Genomic DNA, 21,301 nt, shown 5'->3' with positions numbered 1-21,301 from the left:
TAAACAAACTGGTATATGACACTGGTAAAGCCATCCTTCTGATAAACAGACTGGTTTGTGACACAAGTGAAGGGCTTTCTTTTCATAAACAAACTGGTATGTGACACAGGTGAAGGGTTTCCTTCTAATAAACAAACTGGTATGTGACACAGGTGAAGGGTTTCCTTCTAATAAACAAACTGGTATGTGACACAGGTAAAACCATTCTGGTATGTGACGGATATGGACTGGTGCACGACACGGGTAAAGGGTTTCCATCTGATCAACGGACTGTTCTGTCACGACTAGAGAGCTTTCTTCTGATCCAGAGACTGTTATACATCACAACTACGGGCATCCTTTCTTTTAATAACAAAAGCGACAAAATCCTTTCCATATTCATAAGAAATCTCAGTCAAAAACAGTCGATCGTGCGGTTCCGACAATATCATGAGCATGTGTCTATGAATCACCATCCAATAGCGATGATAAGAGAGGTGTTCGCGAAAAGGTGGGCGTACCCTGTCCCACCGGTGGCACCCGTCAGAAACACATGTAAAGGCAAGGCAAGTGTTCATCTGAAAAAAACACGTTTAACTTATGGTACAAATCTAAATAGGGAACTGCATCGTACATAATTGATGCACTGACAAACTGTGTATATTAACCAGGTGGAGGTGTCAGCTGTATAAATTGATTGCTTGTTGTACACTGGTATCTTGATTCTGTGTGTATATTTAGTATTCCTTCGTCAGTGGTCAAATGTTGAACAACACATGACAGTACAGATAGTGGCGCGTTCAGTTCCGTAGAAATAGTCTTCTTAAAGCTCCTTGGAAGCTTAGTCTTAATACATTGCAATGCAAGTGATATCAGCGATATTGTTTCAGAATTGAACAATTAAGTTAATAGGCTTAATTTACACCGCAATTTGATTTTACAGCGAACAGGGTTACGGGTTGCCCAGTCGTCAAAGGCGCCGCAATTCGCTTTGCAGAGTTGCGTCCCTTGGGCACGTCAGAAACATATGATCTCGTGCCCGAATCCCGGTTTGTTCCGATCATGTTTCTAGGTTTGTCAACAACATACCCGTGCCCGTGGGTTTCACCAAGGCAGCAGACCTGCATCACTTGGGCTTTCTTGCCAAATGAAGCCGACACGCCGAGATGTAACGGGAATACTGTTCAAAGATGGCGATAAACGTAACTCACTCACTCACTTTAGTGTTTCTGCTATGGTACAATCACACGAATGTATGCACTATTAATTGGCAATATCTGTTTATGAGTTATCACTACAAAAAAAACTGTTTGCTATTGCACGTGTAAAACGTTTGGGGTTTCAACTTGTAAGATCATTGGTTCTGCCATACGCATCATATGGTCTTTTTCAGTTGATAAGACCCGTGGCGATCCGTGGAAGAATAGGTTTTCAGCAACCAATGCTTGCTGTTAAAGGCGACCATGCTTATCGAAAGGGGCTACTAACGGGATCGGGTGGGTGTTCAGGCTTGCTGGCTATGTTCATGCATGTGATCGTATCCCAACTGCATGGATCGATGCTCATGATGTCAGTCACTAGATTGTCTGGTCCAAACACGATTAGTTGCAGATTGTCGCCATATAGCTGGAATATTGCTGAGTGAAGCGTTAAAGCTGAAAGTGTGTTATAAACCATTACTGCATGTCGTGTTTTCTACGACACTCATTTGGCAGTGCGAGAATGCCACAGAGAAATCGAGCATTGTTGTTTAGGAGCTCGGTGCCTGTGACCAGATTGGCTGCGCCCATTACGTCCACAGCTCTCTCAGCGAACCTATCTAATACTCCGCTTACAGCTGAACGCTAAGCCCCAATATTGTCTCCGGCCTGACTTGGCTCTCTCTTCCTCTCCTCCTGGAAGGTGTCGGGCACATCAGTACCCCAGGTCACAAGCTGGCTTCATCACGCACATAACTCCTTTCTTACTGTATAATGGCGTCATGCAGGCCTGAAGCCTTCGGTCTAGCTGCAGCCTTGCCGAGCTTCCATTGTATGCAGAATGCGTGGCGGTGGATCTGCGACACGTTCCCGCTCGGCTTTCAACAACGGTTGCAATGAAAGCATAAATCTCGCATCCCCACGGAAAATCTCGCGCCAGGTTGGCCAAGCGATATTCCGTGTAAGTCTGTGATATTCACTTAATTGTTCCAGCAAACATCCAGATAACTGGCAACCGCATAAGGTTAAAATCACAATACTAAACAAAATCCGAAGCCTTTCCACCTGCAAATGAAAATTACGATTTAATCGTAAATGGATATAATATAAATTTCAAAGCATTATGTATTCTTTTATTTTACCAGCATGTGACTGAACACGGTGTAGGTGAAGGTCGCTAATGCATGATCTATTTGTTGGCCGTGGTTGCCACGTCGCATATACCATTGATGACACACAAGTTAAATAATAAAAGAAATTTGCAACTGACAAAGCTTATTAAAGGCAGGATGCTGGTCAACGGAATGTGCCATTCAGCTGTATGTTTGTTTAGCTGTACAATACTATTCTGCACACTGTTAGCGTAACTATTGAATAATGTATATTGATCATCAATACGCTGTGACTCGAGTCTGGACAGACGCACTGGTAACAAGGAGGTCAATATTCCTTGGGCCTGGTTTCATCGTTGCCCGGCTAGACAAAGTGCAACAATACTATCATTATTACAAATTGATTGCTAGAAAGGGGTCGAATTTGGAAATATGCACGTCGAGCGTTTATGTTCGGCATCAGCTAGTTGTAAACTCCGTACATCTCATGACACAACATCTGTCGTATACATCTCATCATGACTTTGCAGCCTACTCTGTACTGAGATCTCGTGTTGTTTCTCAGCTACCCTATGTAAATGTTGAATTAATGAACCTTATCGAACCAAGGAGCCAGATCGAATATTGCTGTAATGAAATGAATGAAACGGGAGAGCGAGAGAGACAGCTATACAAGCAGTCCATTGGGAAATAGTACATGCAACATATACATGAAACCTCTTTAATCCGGACGGAACAATTCACAGACAATTCTTCCGAATTAATTCATTTAAGCATTTTGAACACTTTGTGTACTTGTTGCGTTGAGGTTTTATATTTATGGGTAATGATCCTCATGTAAAGAAATTCACAATAATACTCGCCCGGAATATGGGGTTTCCGTAATGACGAGGTCCGTACTAACTAGATTTTACTGTTGTGTTTTTCTTCATTTAACAGAAAAAGTAGTTTCAGAACGTCATGTTGAATATAATCTCTGATTTTATACAACCGGTAAGTTGAAGCATATGACTTCTCGAAACTGTAGACTATCCAATATGCATTTTCACTGCTCGTTTCGAGCCCTATGTTCTGCTATCCAGCCCGGGAACATGGACATATATAGGCAAATCTGCCAGCAATGACCGCTGGTAGGATTGTTTGGACAAAGTTGAAATTTGAGAATTTGGGAAAGAAAATCAAGCGAATGGTTATATTTCACTTTGAGTAGCTACCTGAAATGGTTGTCATGGTAACTCAGATGTAAAATTGGACGGTGTATGGTTTCTGTTATCGTATGTTACAGAAAGCAGTGTGGCTCGGCGATGCATATAACATATTTATGACTGTGACAAACCCCTTTCTCTCCTATTTTCTTTGGAAATAACAGATAAGTAATGTCGTACTGTTTATATTCAAGGAATTGTATTTAATTAACAAAGCAACAATTTATATCTGGTTTTGCGAGTTTATCATACTTGCATACATGTGGCGTATCCGTTTGCTTTTCTGTTGCCAGATCGATATATGAATTGTATTTGAAAAGTAACTGGAACATATTTTTTTTGTCTGCAGCATAAGCGAAAGGACCGAGAAATGGATGCTGGTGAGTGATTATTTTTTGTCTTTTTAATCTTATAATCAAACCAAGATATAAAATCAAATTCAGATTGTGAGAATCAAACTTAACTGCCGGGCTAAAGAAAGTATACACCAATGTTTGATGGCGGCTGAAAATGAAACAAACAAGAAAATTGTTTATCGATGTTGATGTATTTGATACGGGTATCATAGTTATGTTTTGGACCTCACGTTTGCAGTGTTTCCGCGACTGTTTTCTTACTAGTAACGTTTCGATAACATTTGTAATTACTTGGTCAAAACCTTTTCTCCAGTGTGTATTTTTTTTGCCCTGCAGTTAATGAAAAGATCATCGATACAAAGAATCAGGTTGGGGTACCGGCCTCAGTACGTTAAATTTGTCTCTCTTGTCTCACGTGCAGACGAGCATGGGACTTGGGGGACACAATAGCGCCAGACTATGTTGTTGTTGTTGTTGTTGTTGTTGTTGTTTTTATTTTTTTTATTTTTTTATTTTTTTTTTTATTACACAATTCGTCCCCACAGTTAGCATTAGCATAGCTGTATAGAGTTCTACAAATAAATGACCAGTCGAATTAGCATTAGCAACGATCCGTGTCACAACATTGTGACCACCGGAACCCACTCTCATCCGCTCGCTGTCAAGCATGGACAACAAGGGACCTATTCTGACCCGGAAAGAGGTTGTTTGGTGTTTTCTCTGAGATAAAGTCACGCGTCTTCTCGTGGCGATAAATGTATTTATGCTGGTATTTAGCCGTGATCACCATGGCTTCCGGGACCCTGCTCTCATACTTCGAGCCGAAGGGGGCACAACCAATGAGGGTGATGTGTTACTGAGTGTAGGTGCGATAATGGACCCGAAATAAGATTAAATTTCTCTGCGTTCGTCCACGGTTCGAAATAAAGTTTCTCACCAGATGCTTATTTTCTAAATTACGAAAGCTCCAGGCTTTTTATATATTTTATTTTCAGTTGGCAGGAAAATCATTCAAACTTGGGAATATAACTCTTCCCTTAAAATCCGGAAAATTCATATTATTATTTAAACCGGACGTGTTACCCAAATCGTCAATATTATGTTTCATGGGACAAATTATGATCACAAACATGTTTTAACCCTTTAGGGCCTAAAAAAGTTACAGTTGAAATTTTCATTAACGCCCTAAAATATCCTGGCAGCCAGAGACCCAACGAAATTGAGACTCAGATAATTACGTTGTACAGCAGGAAGACAGCTGTTTCTTTATTGTTACCCTCCTCGACATTTTGAATATTTGTGTTTGAGTTGATGAATTATATATGAAGTAACCAGGTGTTTCAAAACGCACAACGAAGCAAAGATCCATATTGCCATGCCAATACCTTGTGAAACCTCCAAGGGAAAACCTTTTCGCGCAGATATCGCCCCAACTCAATGCAACTATTTTCCATAAATACGCCCGATCCTTCCACTAGGTGCTATGATTGATGGGCATCAAAATACTAGTAATGAAATGTAATCGTGCACTTTTAGGCACGTGTACGTTAAGTGAAAATAACAGGAATAATCACCTTCATTTCAGATCAAGAGTTCAAAATTGCCCCGATAATATCGCATCAAAGGACACACCATTTAATTAGAAACATCAAACATCTGTGGCAAGGACGGCCCACATCGCCGCGCTGGAGCGATAAACCTGCAGCAGTATTAACAAGACCAGAAATATCGTTAGGCAAACAGAACCCCTCTCTACGTGTCTCTCATTGCATGTCCTTGCATATTTCTGTTTGCAGAGATCCGTGAATTATTCAGAATATTTGACAAGAACCGAGACAACACTATTTCATGCAAGGAGCTTGGCAAGGCGTTCAAGGTGTTTGGACTACCGTTGTCCGAGGAGGAGGTCCAACAGGTGGCCGATGAGCTGGACCCAAGTGGTGGGTAGGATGTTGCTGGTCTGTGGGTGGGATGTTGCTGTTCTGTGTTAAGGATGTTGCTGGTTTGTGTGGGTAGGATGTTGCTGGTCTATGTGAGTAGGATGTTGCTTGTCTGTTGGTAGGATGGTGCTGGTCTGTGTGAGTAGGATGTTGCTGGTCTGTGGGTAGGATGTTGCTGGTCTGTGTGAGTAGGATGTTTCTGGTCTGTGGGCAGGATGGTGTTGGTCTGTGTGAGTAGGATGTTGCTGGTCTGTGAGTAGGATGGTGTTGGTCTGTGTGAGTAGGATGTTGCTGGTCTGTGGGCAGGATGGTGTTGGTCTGTGTGAGTAGGATGTTGCTGGTCTGTGTGAGTAGGATGTTGCTGGTCTGTGTGAGTAGGATGTTGCTGTTCTGTGTGAAGGATGTTGTTGGTCTGTGTGAGTAGGATGTTGCTGGTCTGTGTAAGTAGGATGTTGCTGGTCTGTGTGAGTAGGATGTTGCTGTTCTGTGTGAAGGATGTTGTTGGTCTGTGTGAGTAGGATGTTGTTGGTCTGTGTGAGTAGGATGTTGCTGGTCTGTGTAAGTAGGATGTTGCTGGTCTGTGGGTAGGATGGTGCTGGCCTGTGTGAGTAGGATGTTGCTGGTCTGTGTGAGTAGGATGTTGCTGGTCTGTGGGTAGGATGATGCTGGTCTGTGTGAGTAGGATGTTTCTGGTCTGTGGGCAGGATGGTGTTGGTCTGTGTAAGTAGGATGTTGCTGGTCTGTGGGTAGGATGGTGTTGGTCTGTGTGAGTAGGATGTTGCTGGTCTGTGAGTAGGATGGTGTTGGTCTGTGTGAGTAGGATGTTGCTGGTCTGTGGGCAGGATGGTGTTGGTCTGTGTGAGTAGGATGTTGCTGGTCTGTGTGAGTAGGATGTTGCTGGTCTGTGTGAGTAGGATGTTGCTGTTCTGTGTGAAGGATGTTGTTGGTCTGTGTGAGTAGGGTGTTGCTGGTCTGTGTGAGTAGGATGTTGCTGGTCTGCGTCAGTAGGATGTTGCTGATCTGTGGGCAGGATCGTGTTGGTCTGTGTGAGTAGGATGTTGCTGGTCTGTGTAAGTAGGATGTTGCTGGTCTGTGGGTAGGATGGTGCTGGCCTGTGTGAGTAGGATGTTGCTGGTCTGTATGAGTAGGATGTTGCTGGTCTGTATGAGTAGGATGTTGCTGGTCTGTATAAGTAGGATGTTGTTGGTCTGTGTGAGTAGGATGTTGCTGGTCTGTATGTGTAGGATGTTGCTGGTCTGTGTAAGTAGGATGTTGTTGGTCTGTTTGAGTAGGATGTTGCTGGTCTGTGTAACTAAAATGTTAGTGGTCTGTGGGTAGGATGGTGCTTGTCAGTGTGAGTAGGATGGTGCTGGTCTGTGTGAGTAGGATGTTGCTCGTCTGTGTGAGTAGGATGTTGCTAATCTGTGTGAGTAGGATGTTGCTGGTCTGTGGGTAGGATGTTGCTGGTCTGTGTGACTAGGATGTTGCTGGTCTGTGGGTAGGATGTTGCTGATCTGTGGGCAGGATCGTGTTGGTCTGTGGGCGGATGGTGTTGGTCTGTGTGAGTAGAATGTTGCTGGTCTGTGGGTAGGATGTTGCTGGTATGTGTGAGTAGGATGTTGCTGGTCTGTGGGCAGGATGTTGTTGGTCTGTGGGCAGGATGTTTTTGGTCTGCGGGTAGGATGTTGCTGGTCTGTGTGTGGATGGAGGTAGGATGTTACAGGTCTGCATGTGGATGGGAGGTAGGATGTTACAGGTCTGCATCTGGATGGGATGTAGGATGTTACAGGTCTGTATGTGGATGGGAGGTAGCATGGTACAGGTCTGTATGTTGATGTGAGGTAGGATGTTACAGATCTACATGTGGATGGGAGGTAGGATGTTACAGGTCTGTATGTTGATGGGAGGTAGGATGTTACAGGTCTGTATGTGGATGGGAGGTAGGATGTTACAGGTCTGTATGAGGATGGGGGGTAGGTTGTTATAGGTCTGTATGTAGATGGGAGGCAGGATGTTACAGATCTGTATGTGGATGGAGGTAGGATGTTACAGGTCTACATGCTAATGTGAGGTAGGTTGTTATAGGTCTGTATGTTGATGTGAGGTAGGTTGTTATAGGTCTGTATGTGGATGGGAGGTAGGATGTTACAGATCTGTATGTGGATGGGAGGTAGGTTGTTATAGGTCTGTATGTGGAGGGGAGGTAGGCTGTTAGAGGTCTGTATGTGGATGTGAGATAGGATGTTACAGATCTGTATGTGGATAGGAGGTAGGTTATTATAGGTCTGTATGTGGAGGGGAGGTAGGTTTTTACAGGTCTGTATGAGGATGGAGGAAGGATGTTACAGTTCTACATGTTGATGTGAGGTTCGATGTTACAGGTATGTATCTTGATGTGAGATAGGATGTTACTAGCCTATATTTTCATGGGAGGTAGGTTGTTACAAGTCTGTATGTGGATGGGAGGAAGGATGTTACAGGTCTACATGTGGATTTGAGGTAGGCTGTTACAGCTTCATATGCATGGGAGGTAGGATGTTACAGGTCTGTATGTGGATGGGAGGTGGGATGTTACAGGTCTATGTGGATAGGAGGTTGGATGTTACAGGTCTGTTTGTGGATGGGAGGTGGGATGTTACAGGTCTATGTGGATAGGAGGTTGGATGTTACAGATCTGTATGTGGATGGGAGGTAGGATGTTAAAGGTCTGTATGTGGATGGGAGGTAGGCTGTTAGAGGTCTGTATGTGGATGGGAGATAGGTTGTTACAGATCTAAATGTGGATGGGAGGTAGGATGTTACAGGTCTGTATGTGGATGGGAGGTAGGATGTTACAGGTCTGTATGTGGATGGAGGGTAGGTTGTTATAGGTCTGTATGTGGATGGGAGGCAAGATGTTACAGGTCTGTATGTTGATGTGAGGTAGGATGTTACAGGTCTGTATGTGGATTCAGGTAGGATGTTACAGGTCTGTATGTAGATGGGAGGAAGGATGTTACAGGTCTGTATGTAGATGGGAGGAAGGATGTTACAGGTCAGTATGTGGATGTGAGATAGGATGTTACAGGTCTGTATGTGGATTTAGGTAGGATGTTACAGGTCTGTATGTAGATGGGAGGAAGGATGTTACAGGTCTGTATGTGGATGTGAGGAAGGATGTTACAGGTCTGTAAGTGGATGTGAGATAGGATGTTACAGGTCTGTATGTTGATGTGAGGTAAGTTATAACAGGTCTGTATGTGGATGTGAAGTAGGATGTTACAGGTCTGTATGTTGATGTGAGATAGGTTGTTACAGGTCTACATGCGGATGGGAGGTAGGATGTTACAGGTCTGTATGTGGATGGAGGTAGGATGTTACAGGTCTGTATGTGGATGTGAGGTACGATGTTACAGGCCTGTATGCGGCTGGTTTGTGTGGGTACAGATTGGCCAGATGCTGCTGGTCTGCGTAGGAATGGGTCAGATGTGGCTGGTTTGTGTGTGTATAGGTTGACCGGATGCTGCTGGTCTGTGTAGGAATGGATCAGATGTGGCTTGTTTGTGTGGGTATAGGTTGACCAGATGTTGCGGTCTGTGTAGGAATGGGTCAGATGTGGCTGGTTTGTGTGGGTAAAGGTTGACCAGATGTTGCTGGTCTGTGTAGGAATGGGTCAGGTGTGTCTGGTTTGTGTGGGTATAGGTTGACCAGATGTTGCTGGTCTGTGTAGGAATGGGTCAGGTGTGGCTGGTTTGTGTGGATATAGGTTGACCAGATGTTGCTGGTCTGTGTAGGAATGGGTCAGATGTGGCTGGTTTGTGTGGGTATAGGTTGACCAGATGTTGCTGGTCTGTGTAGGAATGGGTCAGATGTGGCTGGTTTGTGTGGGTAAAGGTTGACCGGATGTTGCTTGCCTGTTAAGGAATGCGTCAGATGTGGCTGATTTTTGTGGGTATAGGTTGACCGGATGCTGCTTGTCTGTGTAGGAATGCGTCAGTTTTTGCTGGTCTGTGAGGGTATAGGTTGACCGGATGTTGCTGGTCTGTGTAGGAATGGGTCAGATGTGGCTGGTCTGTGAGGGTATAGGTTGACCGGATGTTGCTGGTCTGTGTAGGAATGGGTCAGATGTGGCTGGTCTGTGTGGGTTTAGGTTGACCAGATGTTGCTGGTCTGTGTAGGGATGGGTCAGATGTGGCTGGTTTGTGTGGGTATAGGTTGACCAGATGCTGCTGGTCTGTGTAGGAATGGGTCAGATGTGGCTGGTTTGTGTGGGTATAGGTTGACCAGATGTTGCTGGTCTGTGTATGAATGGGTCAGATGTGGCTGGTTTGTGTGGATATAGGTTGACGCGATGTTGCTGGTCTGTGTAGGAATGGGTCAGATGTGGCTGGTTTGTGTGGATATAGGTTGACCAGATGTTGCTGGTCTGTGTAGGAATGGGTCAGATGTGGCTGGTTTAGGTGGGTAAGGTTGACCGGATGTTGCTTGCCTGTTAAGGAATGCGTCAGATGTGGCTGATTTGTGTGGGTATAGGTTGACCGGATGCTGCTTGTCTGTGTAGGAATGCGTCAGTTTTTGCTGGTCTGTGAGGGTATAGGTTGACCGGATGTTGCTGGTCTGTGTAGGAATGGGTCAGATGTGGCTGGTCTGTGAGGGTATAGGTTGACCGGATGTTGCTGGTCTGTGTAGGAATGGGTCAGATGTGGCTGGTTTGTGTGGGTTTAGGTTGACCAGATGTTGCTGGTCTGTGTAGGGATGGGTCAGATGTGGCTGGTTTGTGTGGGTATAGGTTGACCAGATGCTGCTGGTCTGTGTAGGCATGGGTCAGATGAGGCTGGTTTGTGTGGGTATAGGTTGACCAGATGTTGCTGGTCTGTGTAGGAATGTGTCAGATGTGGCTGGTTTGTGTGGGCATAGGTTGACCGGATGTTGCTGGTCTGTGTAGAAATGGGTCAGATGTGGCTGGTTTGTGTGGGCATAGGTTGACCGGATGTTGCTGGTCTGTGTAGGAATGGGTCAGATGGGGGTGGTTTGTGTGGGTATAGGTTGACCAGATGTTGCTGGTCTGTGTGGGGATGGGCGAGATGTGGCTGGTCTGTGAGTGTATAGGTTGACCAGATGTTGCTGGTCTGTGTAGGAATGGGTCAGGTGTGGCTGGTTTGTGTGGGTATAGGTTGACCAGATGTTGCTGGTCTGTGTAGGAATGGGTCAGATGTGGGTTTTTTGTGTGGGCATAGGTTGACCGGATGTTGCTGGTCTGTGTAGGAATGGGTCAGATGTGGCTGGTTTGTGTGGGCATAGGTTGACCGGATGTTGCTGGTCTGTGTAGGAATGGGTCAGATGTGGCTGGTTTGTGTGGGTATAGGTTGACCAGATGTTGCTGGTCTGTGTGGGGATGGGCGAGATGTGGCTGGTCTGTGAGTGTATAGGTTGACCAGATGTTGCTGGTCTGTGTAGGAATGGGTCAGATGTGGCTGGTTTGTGTGGGTATAGGTTGACCGGTTGTGGCTTGTCTGTGTAGGAATGGGTCAGATGTGGCTGGTTTGTGTGGGTATAGGTTGACCGGTTGTGGCTTGTCTGTGTAGGAATGGGTCAGATGTGGCTGGTCTGTTAGGGTGTTTGTGTCCCCGGCGCTGCAAGGGAATACAGGGGTCTCGTTCTGTACTGGGTTAGAATAGGACAGATACTGTTGTATACATGTAACTGTGTGTGTTTGTACCACGTGCTTGTGTGCATACCTGATTTATCTGGTGCGTGTCATACACAAGTTTTGTTTCTGAATGTTACAGGTAGCGGTAAAATAGAGTACAAGGAGTTCTACAACTTTATGGTAGAGCAATTAAAGAAGGCAGAAGACCCTCAGAAGCAAGACAACGCCGTCAGGATGGCATTCAAGGTGTTCGACAAAAATGAAGATGGCTTCATCGATGCCTCTGAACTGCGAGCAGTCATGCAGAACATGGGAGAACCTTTGTCAGAGAAAGAGGTCAGCGATATGATGAAGGAGGCAGCCGTAGATGACGACGGGAGGGTCAACTATGAAGGTGAGGGTCAACTATGAAGGTCAGGATATGAGCGGAAGGGTCAATTATGAAAGTGTGTCGAGGTGCCTGAATATCCACGGTGGGGTGAACTATGTAGGTGAGTCGAGGTGCTTGAATAGCCACGGTGGGGTGTACTATGAAGGTGAGTCGAGGTGCAGGAATAGCGACGGTAGGGTAAACTATGAAGGAGAGTCGAGGTGCAGGAATAGCCACGGTGGGGTGAACTATGAAGGTGAGTCGAGGTGCAGGAATAGCCACAGTGGGGTGAACTATGAAGGTGAGTCGAGGTGCCGGAATAGCGACGGAAGGGTGAACTATGAAGATGAGTCGAGGTGCTTGAAGAGCGACGGTGGGGTGAACTATGAGGGTGAGTCAGGTGCTTGAAGAGCGACGGTTCTGTAAACTATGAAGGTGAGTCGAGGTGCTTGAAGAGCGACGGTAGGGTGAACTATGAAGGTGAGTCGAGGTGCTGGAATAGCGACGGTAGGGTGAACTATGAAGGTGAGTCGAGGTGCCGGAATAGCGACGGTAGGGTGAACTATGAAGGTGAGTCGAGGTGCCGGAATAGCGACGGTGGGGTGAACTATGAAGGTGAGTCGAGGTGCTGGAATAGCGACGGTAGGGTGAACTATGAAGGTGAGTCGAGGTGCCGGAATAGCGACGGTAGGGTGAACTATGAAGGTGAGTCGAGGTGCAGGAATAGCCACAGTGGGGTGAACTATGAAGGTGAGTCGAGGTGCCGGAATAGCGACGGTAGGGTGAACTATGCAGGTGAGTCGAGGTGCCGGAATAGCGACGGTAGGATGAACTATGAAGGTGAGTCGAGTTGCTAGATTAGCGGCGTTATGAGTGATTCAGCCTTTAGACGGACCAGGTGCACAGCAACTTCCTTTAAAATACTCACATTATGAGAAAAAACATTTTCTTTCATGTGCACGTGCGAAAGGCTCAAAAACACGTTTTACGTAGGCGTAGGAATACATTGTTAAATACAGTATCACATGAAATGTTTCCAGGTTCGTCAGCACCATACTCATGATTCTGGATTTCTTGATCTTCGACCAACATCACTAAAACTGACACGCTGTGATCAAATTGAACTACTGTTCAAAGTGGCGTTAAACTAAACTCACTTACTCATTCACATTGTCGTATAATCAAAATTATTCAAACATATGTCTTCTCTTATAACGGACGAATAATAAACATTTCTTCTCTTTATGCTCACATTGTCTAAAGTGGTTAAAACCCTACTCCAACAATACAATAACTCAACAACAAATATAACGATGCAAACTAAACACTTAACGACCACCTGGTGATAATCATGGCAGTTACAACATCACATATTAATGCAGCTTATGGTCTTCCTTTCAGATTTCATCAACACTTGGACGGCGGCAGCAACGTCTTCGAAATAGTCTTCCTTGCAAGAGAGTTGACCACGTGATCTGTGTGCGTGCGCAGCTTGTCGCTGTACCCTGCAGTGCCTTGTGTTCTTCTTCCTACTATGTTGAGGGACTCTCACTTTGTTGACCTTCACCTTCACAACTGACATTGTCGCTCTCGCCACGAGAGGAGTTGTGTTGACATTGTTCCTCCTGAGTTACCTCCCTTGTACTACCACCGCAGCGGGGAATTTTCACTTTGAAAGCAACGGAATGTTGGCCGAAACAAAATTTCTAACATATTAATTTGACCGTAGCGTTTTAATGACACCGACGTCTAATGTTACAATGAAAAGTATAAAGTTCATGTTACCTTCGTGTAATTCGTCAGAAGAAAACCGGTCATATCTCCTCAAATTCGTTGATCTTTGTGTCGTTAGCATTCGTTACCATCTCGTGCCATTCCGTGACAAGCCGAACGCGAAGAGACATATCGGCGAAAGTACACCAGAACCACTTCAAACAAGAACGATAACTCTTATTTAACTTTTGTAGGCCTGGTCCTGTGTTAAAACCTCTCTGATATATAAAAAAAATATCTTTCTGTTAAATTGTATATCATGTAACTCATTTATTCTCATCTATTGTTTACAAATTATTACTTTTCTAAATACGATTGTTAAATTATGTGGGGAGAAAACTGATAATACTATGATTATTTTCTATTTAAAATAATTCACATTATGAATTTGTTTAACATAGCTTCGAATCGCAATTTTGATTTTGTTTTCTCTTTGTTTGAAGCGGCATTTCACAACTTACAACTGTCAACTGTTTCATGACTATATTAGTCTGTCTTTTTTTGGACACTCTTAACAAATAGTTAACAAACATTATTGAAGTATCATCATGTTAAACCATATTGAACGGCATTTATATCCCAACAATGTCGTAATATCATTGTAAATGCCATGGTTATAGATCGGGTGGTCAGGCTCGGTGACTTGATTGATAGCGGGGATCATTCCTCACAATATCAATAACTGGTCTGGTCAAGTTTCGATTGTCTACAGACCGCCGTCATATAACTGGAATATTGCTGAGTGCGGCGTTAAACAAGAAACGTATAATCGACGCTCGTTGAAAGAAAACAATAATTTGAGATGTAATGAAAAAGGAACAAAAATAATCTCATTTACCAGTGTAAGACATGTAGCTGTGTACATGTGATGGATGTAAGCTACTGCAGTTTGGGTAGATTTCGTATATAATTGAATAAACTGTGTGGAAATAACATAGTCACTTACGGGTTTTAAAGACATAAAAAAACATAAAAAATGCGTACCTTGGTGATTACTACAAATCATTTATAGCATTAAGTTTCCATTAACCCTTGTAAGTATTTAATACTCACTTTCATACGATAGCTTCCTTTTATTGTAATATATGTTTATGATTCGTGCGTTTGCTTCTCAGTTTAGTTGTTAATGTTTATTGAGGATATATTTAAAAACATGTTTTAAGAAAATTGCACAAGAGGTTTGTCAGCTCAGCTGAGATCAGACACTTGGCCCAACTGTTGTTTAACTGTCTATAGATAGAACTATCAGGCCGGGGTACAAATAAGATGTATATTATCAGTCACAACAACACTGAAATACAGAGATAATTCACTTTTTCATAACCAAAGTTTAATGGTTAATGTTTTTGTGGGTGGGTTATAATATCACAATTAGAACATTGATAAGTGTAATAAATCTTTAACAGGGGCGGTCGGGTAGCCTGGTGGTTAAAGCGTTCGCTCGTCACGCCGAAGACCCGGGTTCGATTCCCGACATGGGTACCATGTGTGAAGCCCATTTCTGGTGTCCCCCGCCGTGATATTGCAGGAATATTGCTAAAAGCGGCGTAAAACTATACTCACTCACTCATTCACTATAACGGATTATACTGCTAATAGTGAGTATTATGTTTTGGGTGGGTTTTCTGGTTCTCTAAATTACCCCGTCATATACACAACTGTGTGTAGTCGGATCTTTGCCACAGACCATCCTTACATAGAAGGGGCGGTGGGGTAGCCCAGTGGTCAAAGCGTTCGCTCGTCACGCCGAAGACCCGAGTTTGATTCCCCACATGGGTAATGTGTGAAGCCCATTTCTGGTGTCCGCCGCCGTATTTTGCTGGAATATTGTTAAAAGCGGCGTAAAACAATACTCATTAAAGAGAAGGCGGAATAAAATCACACATGTGAGGTCATTCCTCAGAAAACATTCACAACCATATAGTTGTCCGGAACACAGTATATGATTAGGGTTTAACAGGTATATGATTAGTTCAATTTAATCAATGTCTTTTTAAACTCTTGGTATATTATAAAAATGGATATTAAAGTCAGTAGGCAAATTCAATGGGGCAGTCATGTGAGCCAGTGTGAAACTGACAATGTACACCTTTAAAAAAAAACTCATATTGCCCCCCAAAAAATAAGAATGAAATAATCGGGATTATATTGATCAAAACTATTCCTATCCTGCCGCGCGTTCGATTGGCTTGCGTGGTATCGACTTATGGTGGCACCGAGAGCCTTTTTGAAGGTCACAGAAAGATACGAATGGTGACGAATGTGTCCTCGGGTTAATAGCACAAGGGAGGCAACTCTCGTTGCTCTCGCGGAACTACAGCTGCAATCTTTCCACCGAGGCTTGAAATGTGCCAGTATGCAACCTTGATCGGTATATGCAAATTATGCCAACAGTTAAGCTTACCCTCTCTGCAGTCTTGAATTGAAGACATCAACTGGATTATATGTTTGCATGCTTCTGATTGTTTTTGAAGTAATGGGAATTTTCCTAATACATTTTCAATATTTTGGTGTATATACGTTGGTTGATTTGATGCAAATTTATATAGCTTCATAAACAATTTCTATATTATCGATTTGATATTATCGACTTCTAAACACCCTATCTTTACCAACCTACAAATTCATGCAAATGGATTATGTTATTGTACAACTAACACTCGATAACTCTAATTCCATAACCTATTAAAGATCATCTTATGGTCTCAAGTGAATCTTTAATAACTTAAGAGATGTAATATATAGATAAGTATGATACCAAAACATTTTGTATTTAAAACTAATCTTTTATTTGCAATGGAAATATTTACATTAGTTTGTCCGTATTCAGTATTATATTTACTTAAGATACAGAGTAACAGGGTGTTATAGAATTTGAACTGTCCCGTGAAATATATTACTAATTGTTATTGTTTGTTTTGCATGAAGATAATATTCTGTTGGAATGTTTGCTATGACTGAATACTACGGACTATGGCAAATTGGGCTGTGCTTCTGTCTATATGATTATGCCATTGATGTTTTAATTATTTACATATTTTCAAATATATAACACGTGCCATGTAAAACATTATTTAAATTTTCACTTCATTTATTCATTCTCATTGAATTATTGCTTCAAATCGTTCTCCATTTCTACATAATCCTTTAGTGTACAGGCCTTTTGAGGTAATCACGGGATCTATCTCACCCACACAAACAGCCAATCAGAAACGTGTCATTAATGGCGTCCCCTGCTGTTGTACCTGCTAATATTATACTTATGACAGAAGGTCGAACTTCCGAACTGTAGGTAGTACGTCGTGAGAATCCGTGGCGGTTCGAGTCACTGTGTACCTTCAGTATTACATGGGATAAGTACGTTCAGATAGCGCTAGAAGAGAACTGACTGGACTGATGACTTCGAGGAGACAGGCGGTGTCCAATTTCTCGTAAACCAAATAGCAGGCGTGGTGAAGTTTGTTATAATTACTTTCGTCGTAATTAACGCCAGCAGAGCGGTTTGTTTTATCGTTTATCGCGCAAAACAACCCCTTGAGGTGCAGACATTACTTTTTGACATTCGAAATTAACGATGATGCGCATGCGCGCCTACAACCCAAGATGAGTACCATATTGTTTGACCGTCGACAATTGGCGACAAGCGTTTAACTTGGTAGAAATTATCCATAGTATACCACGTTACCCGATAATAAAGCGGTCAGATATATTTGTCAGCTTGGGCAGCGCTATAGGCAGTAGAAATATTAATACCCGTCGGTCGCAACTTTTATTACTGAAAGATGTGAAAATCCACTTGGGTATTACGAGATTATGTCTTTCTGTAGGATCAGCCATTAGTAGTCTCGAGCTGGAATCGAAAAAGAGACAAGGTTGGACAATATCTCCATAACAATCTAAATCTCCCATACGTGAAGGTCGAGGTCATTCATCCCCACAAACAGGTCCCGGCAGTGGGACTACCTGCATCTGAGTGTGTGTGATTCTGTTGCTCAAATCAAATTATTGGTGTGTTGCAATTAATATTTCACTGTACTTTTATAAAAATTTATCAAATGTACATACGATGACCTATACATTTATATGATTATCCTTGTTGTGAAATATACCACCATGTGTATTTTCTGCATTTTCATAACTATTTTTGCAATGTAATATTATTGACGTGTTGTTCAAAGGTACCTCACGACTAACTGCCTTCTCCTCCATATTAATGTTATCTCGACAATAGCTTTGTTAATTCGACAGTTTATGAATGTTTTTTCGACAACAGTATTGTTATCCCAGCAATATCAATGTCATATGAATGTTATCAAGAAAATATTTATATTATCTCAACATTATCGATGTTTTCTCGACAAGAACAACATTATGTCTACGGTGTCCTTAACTCGAACAAAATTATGGTATCTCGATACTATCTTTCTTAATTCGATATTAGGAATTTATCTATGTCAAATACAGTGGATTAGTGCTATCTCGACCATATGTACGACATATATCGAACATCGCGGTGTCTAGCCTAGTGGTTAAAGCGTTAGCACGTCACATCCGGGTTCGATTCCCCACATGGGTACAGTGTGTGAAGCCCATTTCTGGTACCCCGCCGTGCTATTGCTGGAATATTGCCAAATGCGGCGTAAAACAATACTCTATCACTCACTCTCTTATTCACTCATATCCATCGGAAATCTATTTCCACTCCCACCCTGTTGGTGGGCCGTGTGTCGAGGAGATACACAGCATTGCGTACACAGTTTATTGCCCCAAAGAAGCCAACCTGTCTGTGTGTCCCTTTTTAGCAATGGATTTACCAGGATATCTACCTGGATACCTTATGACAAAACCACCACTCGCCGTCATCTCATAAGCCAATGTGTCTGTGAGATGTCAATGGAAATAACAACGGAGCAGGTCTGTACATTTGCATTGCAATATTGACAGAGCTACTGTGTGTATTACCATTGACAATGATTACAGAGCTACAGTGTATTACCATTGACAATGATTACAGAGCTACAGTGTATTACCATTGACAATGATTACAGAGCCACAGTGTGTTACCATTGACAATATTGACAGAGCTACTGTGTGTATTACCATTGACAATGATTACAGAGCTACAGTGTATTACCATTGACAATATTGACAGAGCTACTGTGTGTATTACCATTGACAATGATTACAGAGCTACAGTGTATTACCATTGACAATGATTACAGAGCTACAGTGTATTACCATTGACAATGATTACAGAGCCACAGTGTGTTACCATTGACAATATTGACAGAGCTACTGTGTGTATTACCATTGACAATGATTACAGAGCTACAGTGTATTACCATTGACAATATTGACAGAGCTACTGTGTGTATTACCATTGACAATGATTACAGAGCTACAGTGTATTACCATTGACAATATTGACAGAGCTACTGTGTGTTTTACCATTGACAATGATTACAGAGGTACAATGTATTACCATTGACAATATTTACAAAGCTACTGTGTGTATTACCACTGACAATATTGACAGAGCTACTGTGTGTATTACCATTGACAATATTTACAAAGCTACTGTGTGTATTACCACTGACAATATTTACAGAGCTACTGTGTGTATTACCATTGACAATGTTTACAGAACTTCCGTGTGTATTACCATTGACAATATTTACAAAGCTACTGTGTGTATTACCATTGACAATATTTACAAAGCTACTGTGTGTATTACTATTGACAATGTTTACAAAGCTACTGTGTGTATTACCATTGACAATATTTACAGATCGGTGTGTATTATCAATGGCAGTGACTTCAGAGTAACTTTGTGCATTTATTACATTGTAATTCCATGGCTTTAAATATACGGCTTTAAATATTGCTACAAGTGTGACATCTGAGTTTTACATTTAGGAACTACGCGATTTCGCAATATGTAAAAGTAACGAAAAGCGAAAAATCAATTAGCAGATATTTTCTAATCCTGACCTTTTGGTACTCTGGATAACTAGTGACACGTGACATAATGGTAAGACACAGCGAGGCAACTATGGAGGTATTTCAAGCTTGTTTCAATACTATTTTTCAGGGCTTATTTCCCCAAAGCGTGTAATCATATACTGTGTAACGGGCGGTCCAGACAACCCAGCCGTCAAAGGAGGAAAGGTGTGACGTCAGGATGTGTTTCTACACACAAAGACATCCACCTTGCATTACTTGTCAGTTCCCTGTCGCACGTACATTCATCTTTAATCATATTTTCTTACGTTGATATGTACTGAAATAAAGAATTTTATCCAAGCGCTGCGTTCGAAGTTATTTTTAGTGGATGAGTGAATGTTGTGTAACGCCGCATCAGCAACGTCTCAGTTTATCATGGCTACGAAATTCGTTCACAAAAAGTCAACGAACTCTATGACTAACAAGAACTTGTATGTGCTGCCAAAAACAATCAATACCTGGATTTCGTTTCCTTCATATTTTCTTCATATCTCACCTACCTGTATATCACTCTCAAATTCATTTCTTTGTACTTATGGAAAGAATTTCAATTAATTTAATTTTGATAGTTTAAAACTTTCCTCGCCAATATTACTTAATGAATACACCTCACAATGAAAGCGACAGAACCGTTTCCACAACCATAAGAAATATCTGCTTCAATCAGATTCAGTTGTACGATGTCGACTGTTTATGAATGAACAGTGGTACAAGTCAAAATAATGAATTGCAGCGGACATCATATTTGTCACACATGCGTCAAATTTGGAAATGTCCTCCTCATGGCTACCATGATTTGTTTGTTTTTTTAAGCTTTACTGAGGCCTTGAATGTTGTAACCTTGATCAAGCAACACTTTTGAATCGTATGACGCTTTTTGAAATCTTATTAGAAAGAACATGCTCGATTGTACCTCAAAAGTTGTGAAATGCAAACTGTTCTGTTCTGGGTTAACCTTTAAGGTCAACAATAGATATTCGTACGTATTCAACCAACATCGAGCGAACATTCGTCATATAAACGTACGTCCTCTGCCAACAACAGGCTTATGTCCTTGACATATTCATATGGGGTGAGGTGAGGTGAAAAGGGGTTTAACGTCGCGTCCAAGATCATTTAACTTATATAGCGACGTGTGTTTGTGTCTGCTTGTACCTGTACTAGTACATGTATAGTGCTAACCCACTCTGCCAACAACAGGCTTATGTCCTTGACATATTCATATGGGGTGAGGTGAGGTGAAATGGGTTTAACGTCGCGTCCAAGATTATTTAACTTATATAACGACGTGTGTTTGTGTCTGCTTGTAACTGTACTAGTACATGTATAGTGCTAACCCACTGAGATACCATGCCGCTTGAGTTTAACCTGAATACCCTACTCAGACACAGTGTATATTGACTCCAAGCGGACCAGTCCTTGTTTTATCCACTAAATGCCGAGCGCCAGACAGGGTAACGTACGAGTGCAGCTGCAATATTGGTGCTGGTTACTGTGATGACAAGTGCTTTCATGAAACGCAACCCACACTGGTGTAAATTAAAGCCTAATTTGCAGGTATAACATACTGTTCTTGCTTGAAACACGGGGGAAAAAGTAAATTATCATGCTTGAAATAAATGCAAAAACATGTTCATGCTTTAAACAGTGCCAATACAATTTACATGCTCGAGTTTGAGGAAGATATAAACAGAAGTAGACGTATCTGTCTGAAACAGATGTAAATGCAATTCAT

The 21,301-nt window shown here is 42.4% G+C and overlaps 1 protein-coding gene across 3 annotated transcripts in view; it reads left to right on the top strand.

Moving 5' to 3' along the window:
* LOC139461465 (calmodulin-like) overlaps nucleotides 1–13,739 on the top strand; it is a 77,940-nt gene extending 64,201 nt beyond the window's left edge. For all 3 annotated transcript variants that reach the window (XM_071242999.1, XM_071243000.1, XM_071242998.1), the window contains 4 exons: nucleotides 3,845–3,875; nucleotides 5,648–5,791; nucleotides 11,560–11,814; nucleotides 13,192–13,739. In XM_071242999.1, the coding sequence (XP_071099100.1) occupies nucleotides 3,845–3,875; nucleotides 5,648–5,791; nucleotides 11,560–11,814; nucleotides 13,192–13,235 (474 nt within the window). In that variant the 3' untranslated portion in view covers nucleotides 13,236–13,739. The remainder of the gene's footprint in view (nucleotides 1–3,844; nucleotides 3,876–5,647; nucleotides 5,792–11,559; nucleotides 11,815–13,191) is intronic.
* The last annotated feature ends 7,562 nt before the right edge of the window (nucleotides 13,740–21,301 follow it).

Source organism: Haliotis cracherodii, unplaced genomic scaffold, assembly GCF_022045235.1.
Source record: "Haliotis cracherodii isolate W230 unplaced genomic scaffold, xgHalCrac1.p SCAF_1, whole genome shotgun sequence".
NCBI classification, from domain to species: domain Eukaryota; kingdom Metazoa; phylum Mollusca; class Gastropoda; order Lepetellida; family Haliotidae; genus Haliotis; species Haliotis cracherodii.
Note: the sequence above shows the minus strand (reverse complement) of the source record. Positions and strands in the feature narration are given on the sequence as shown.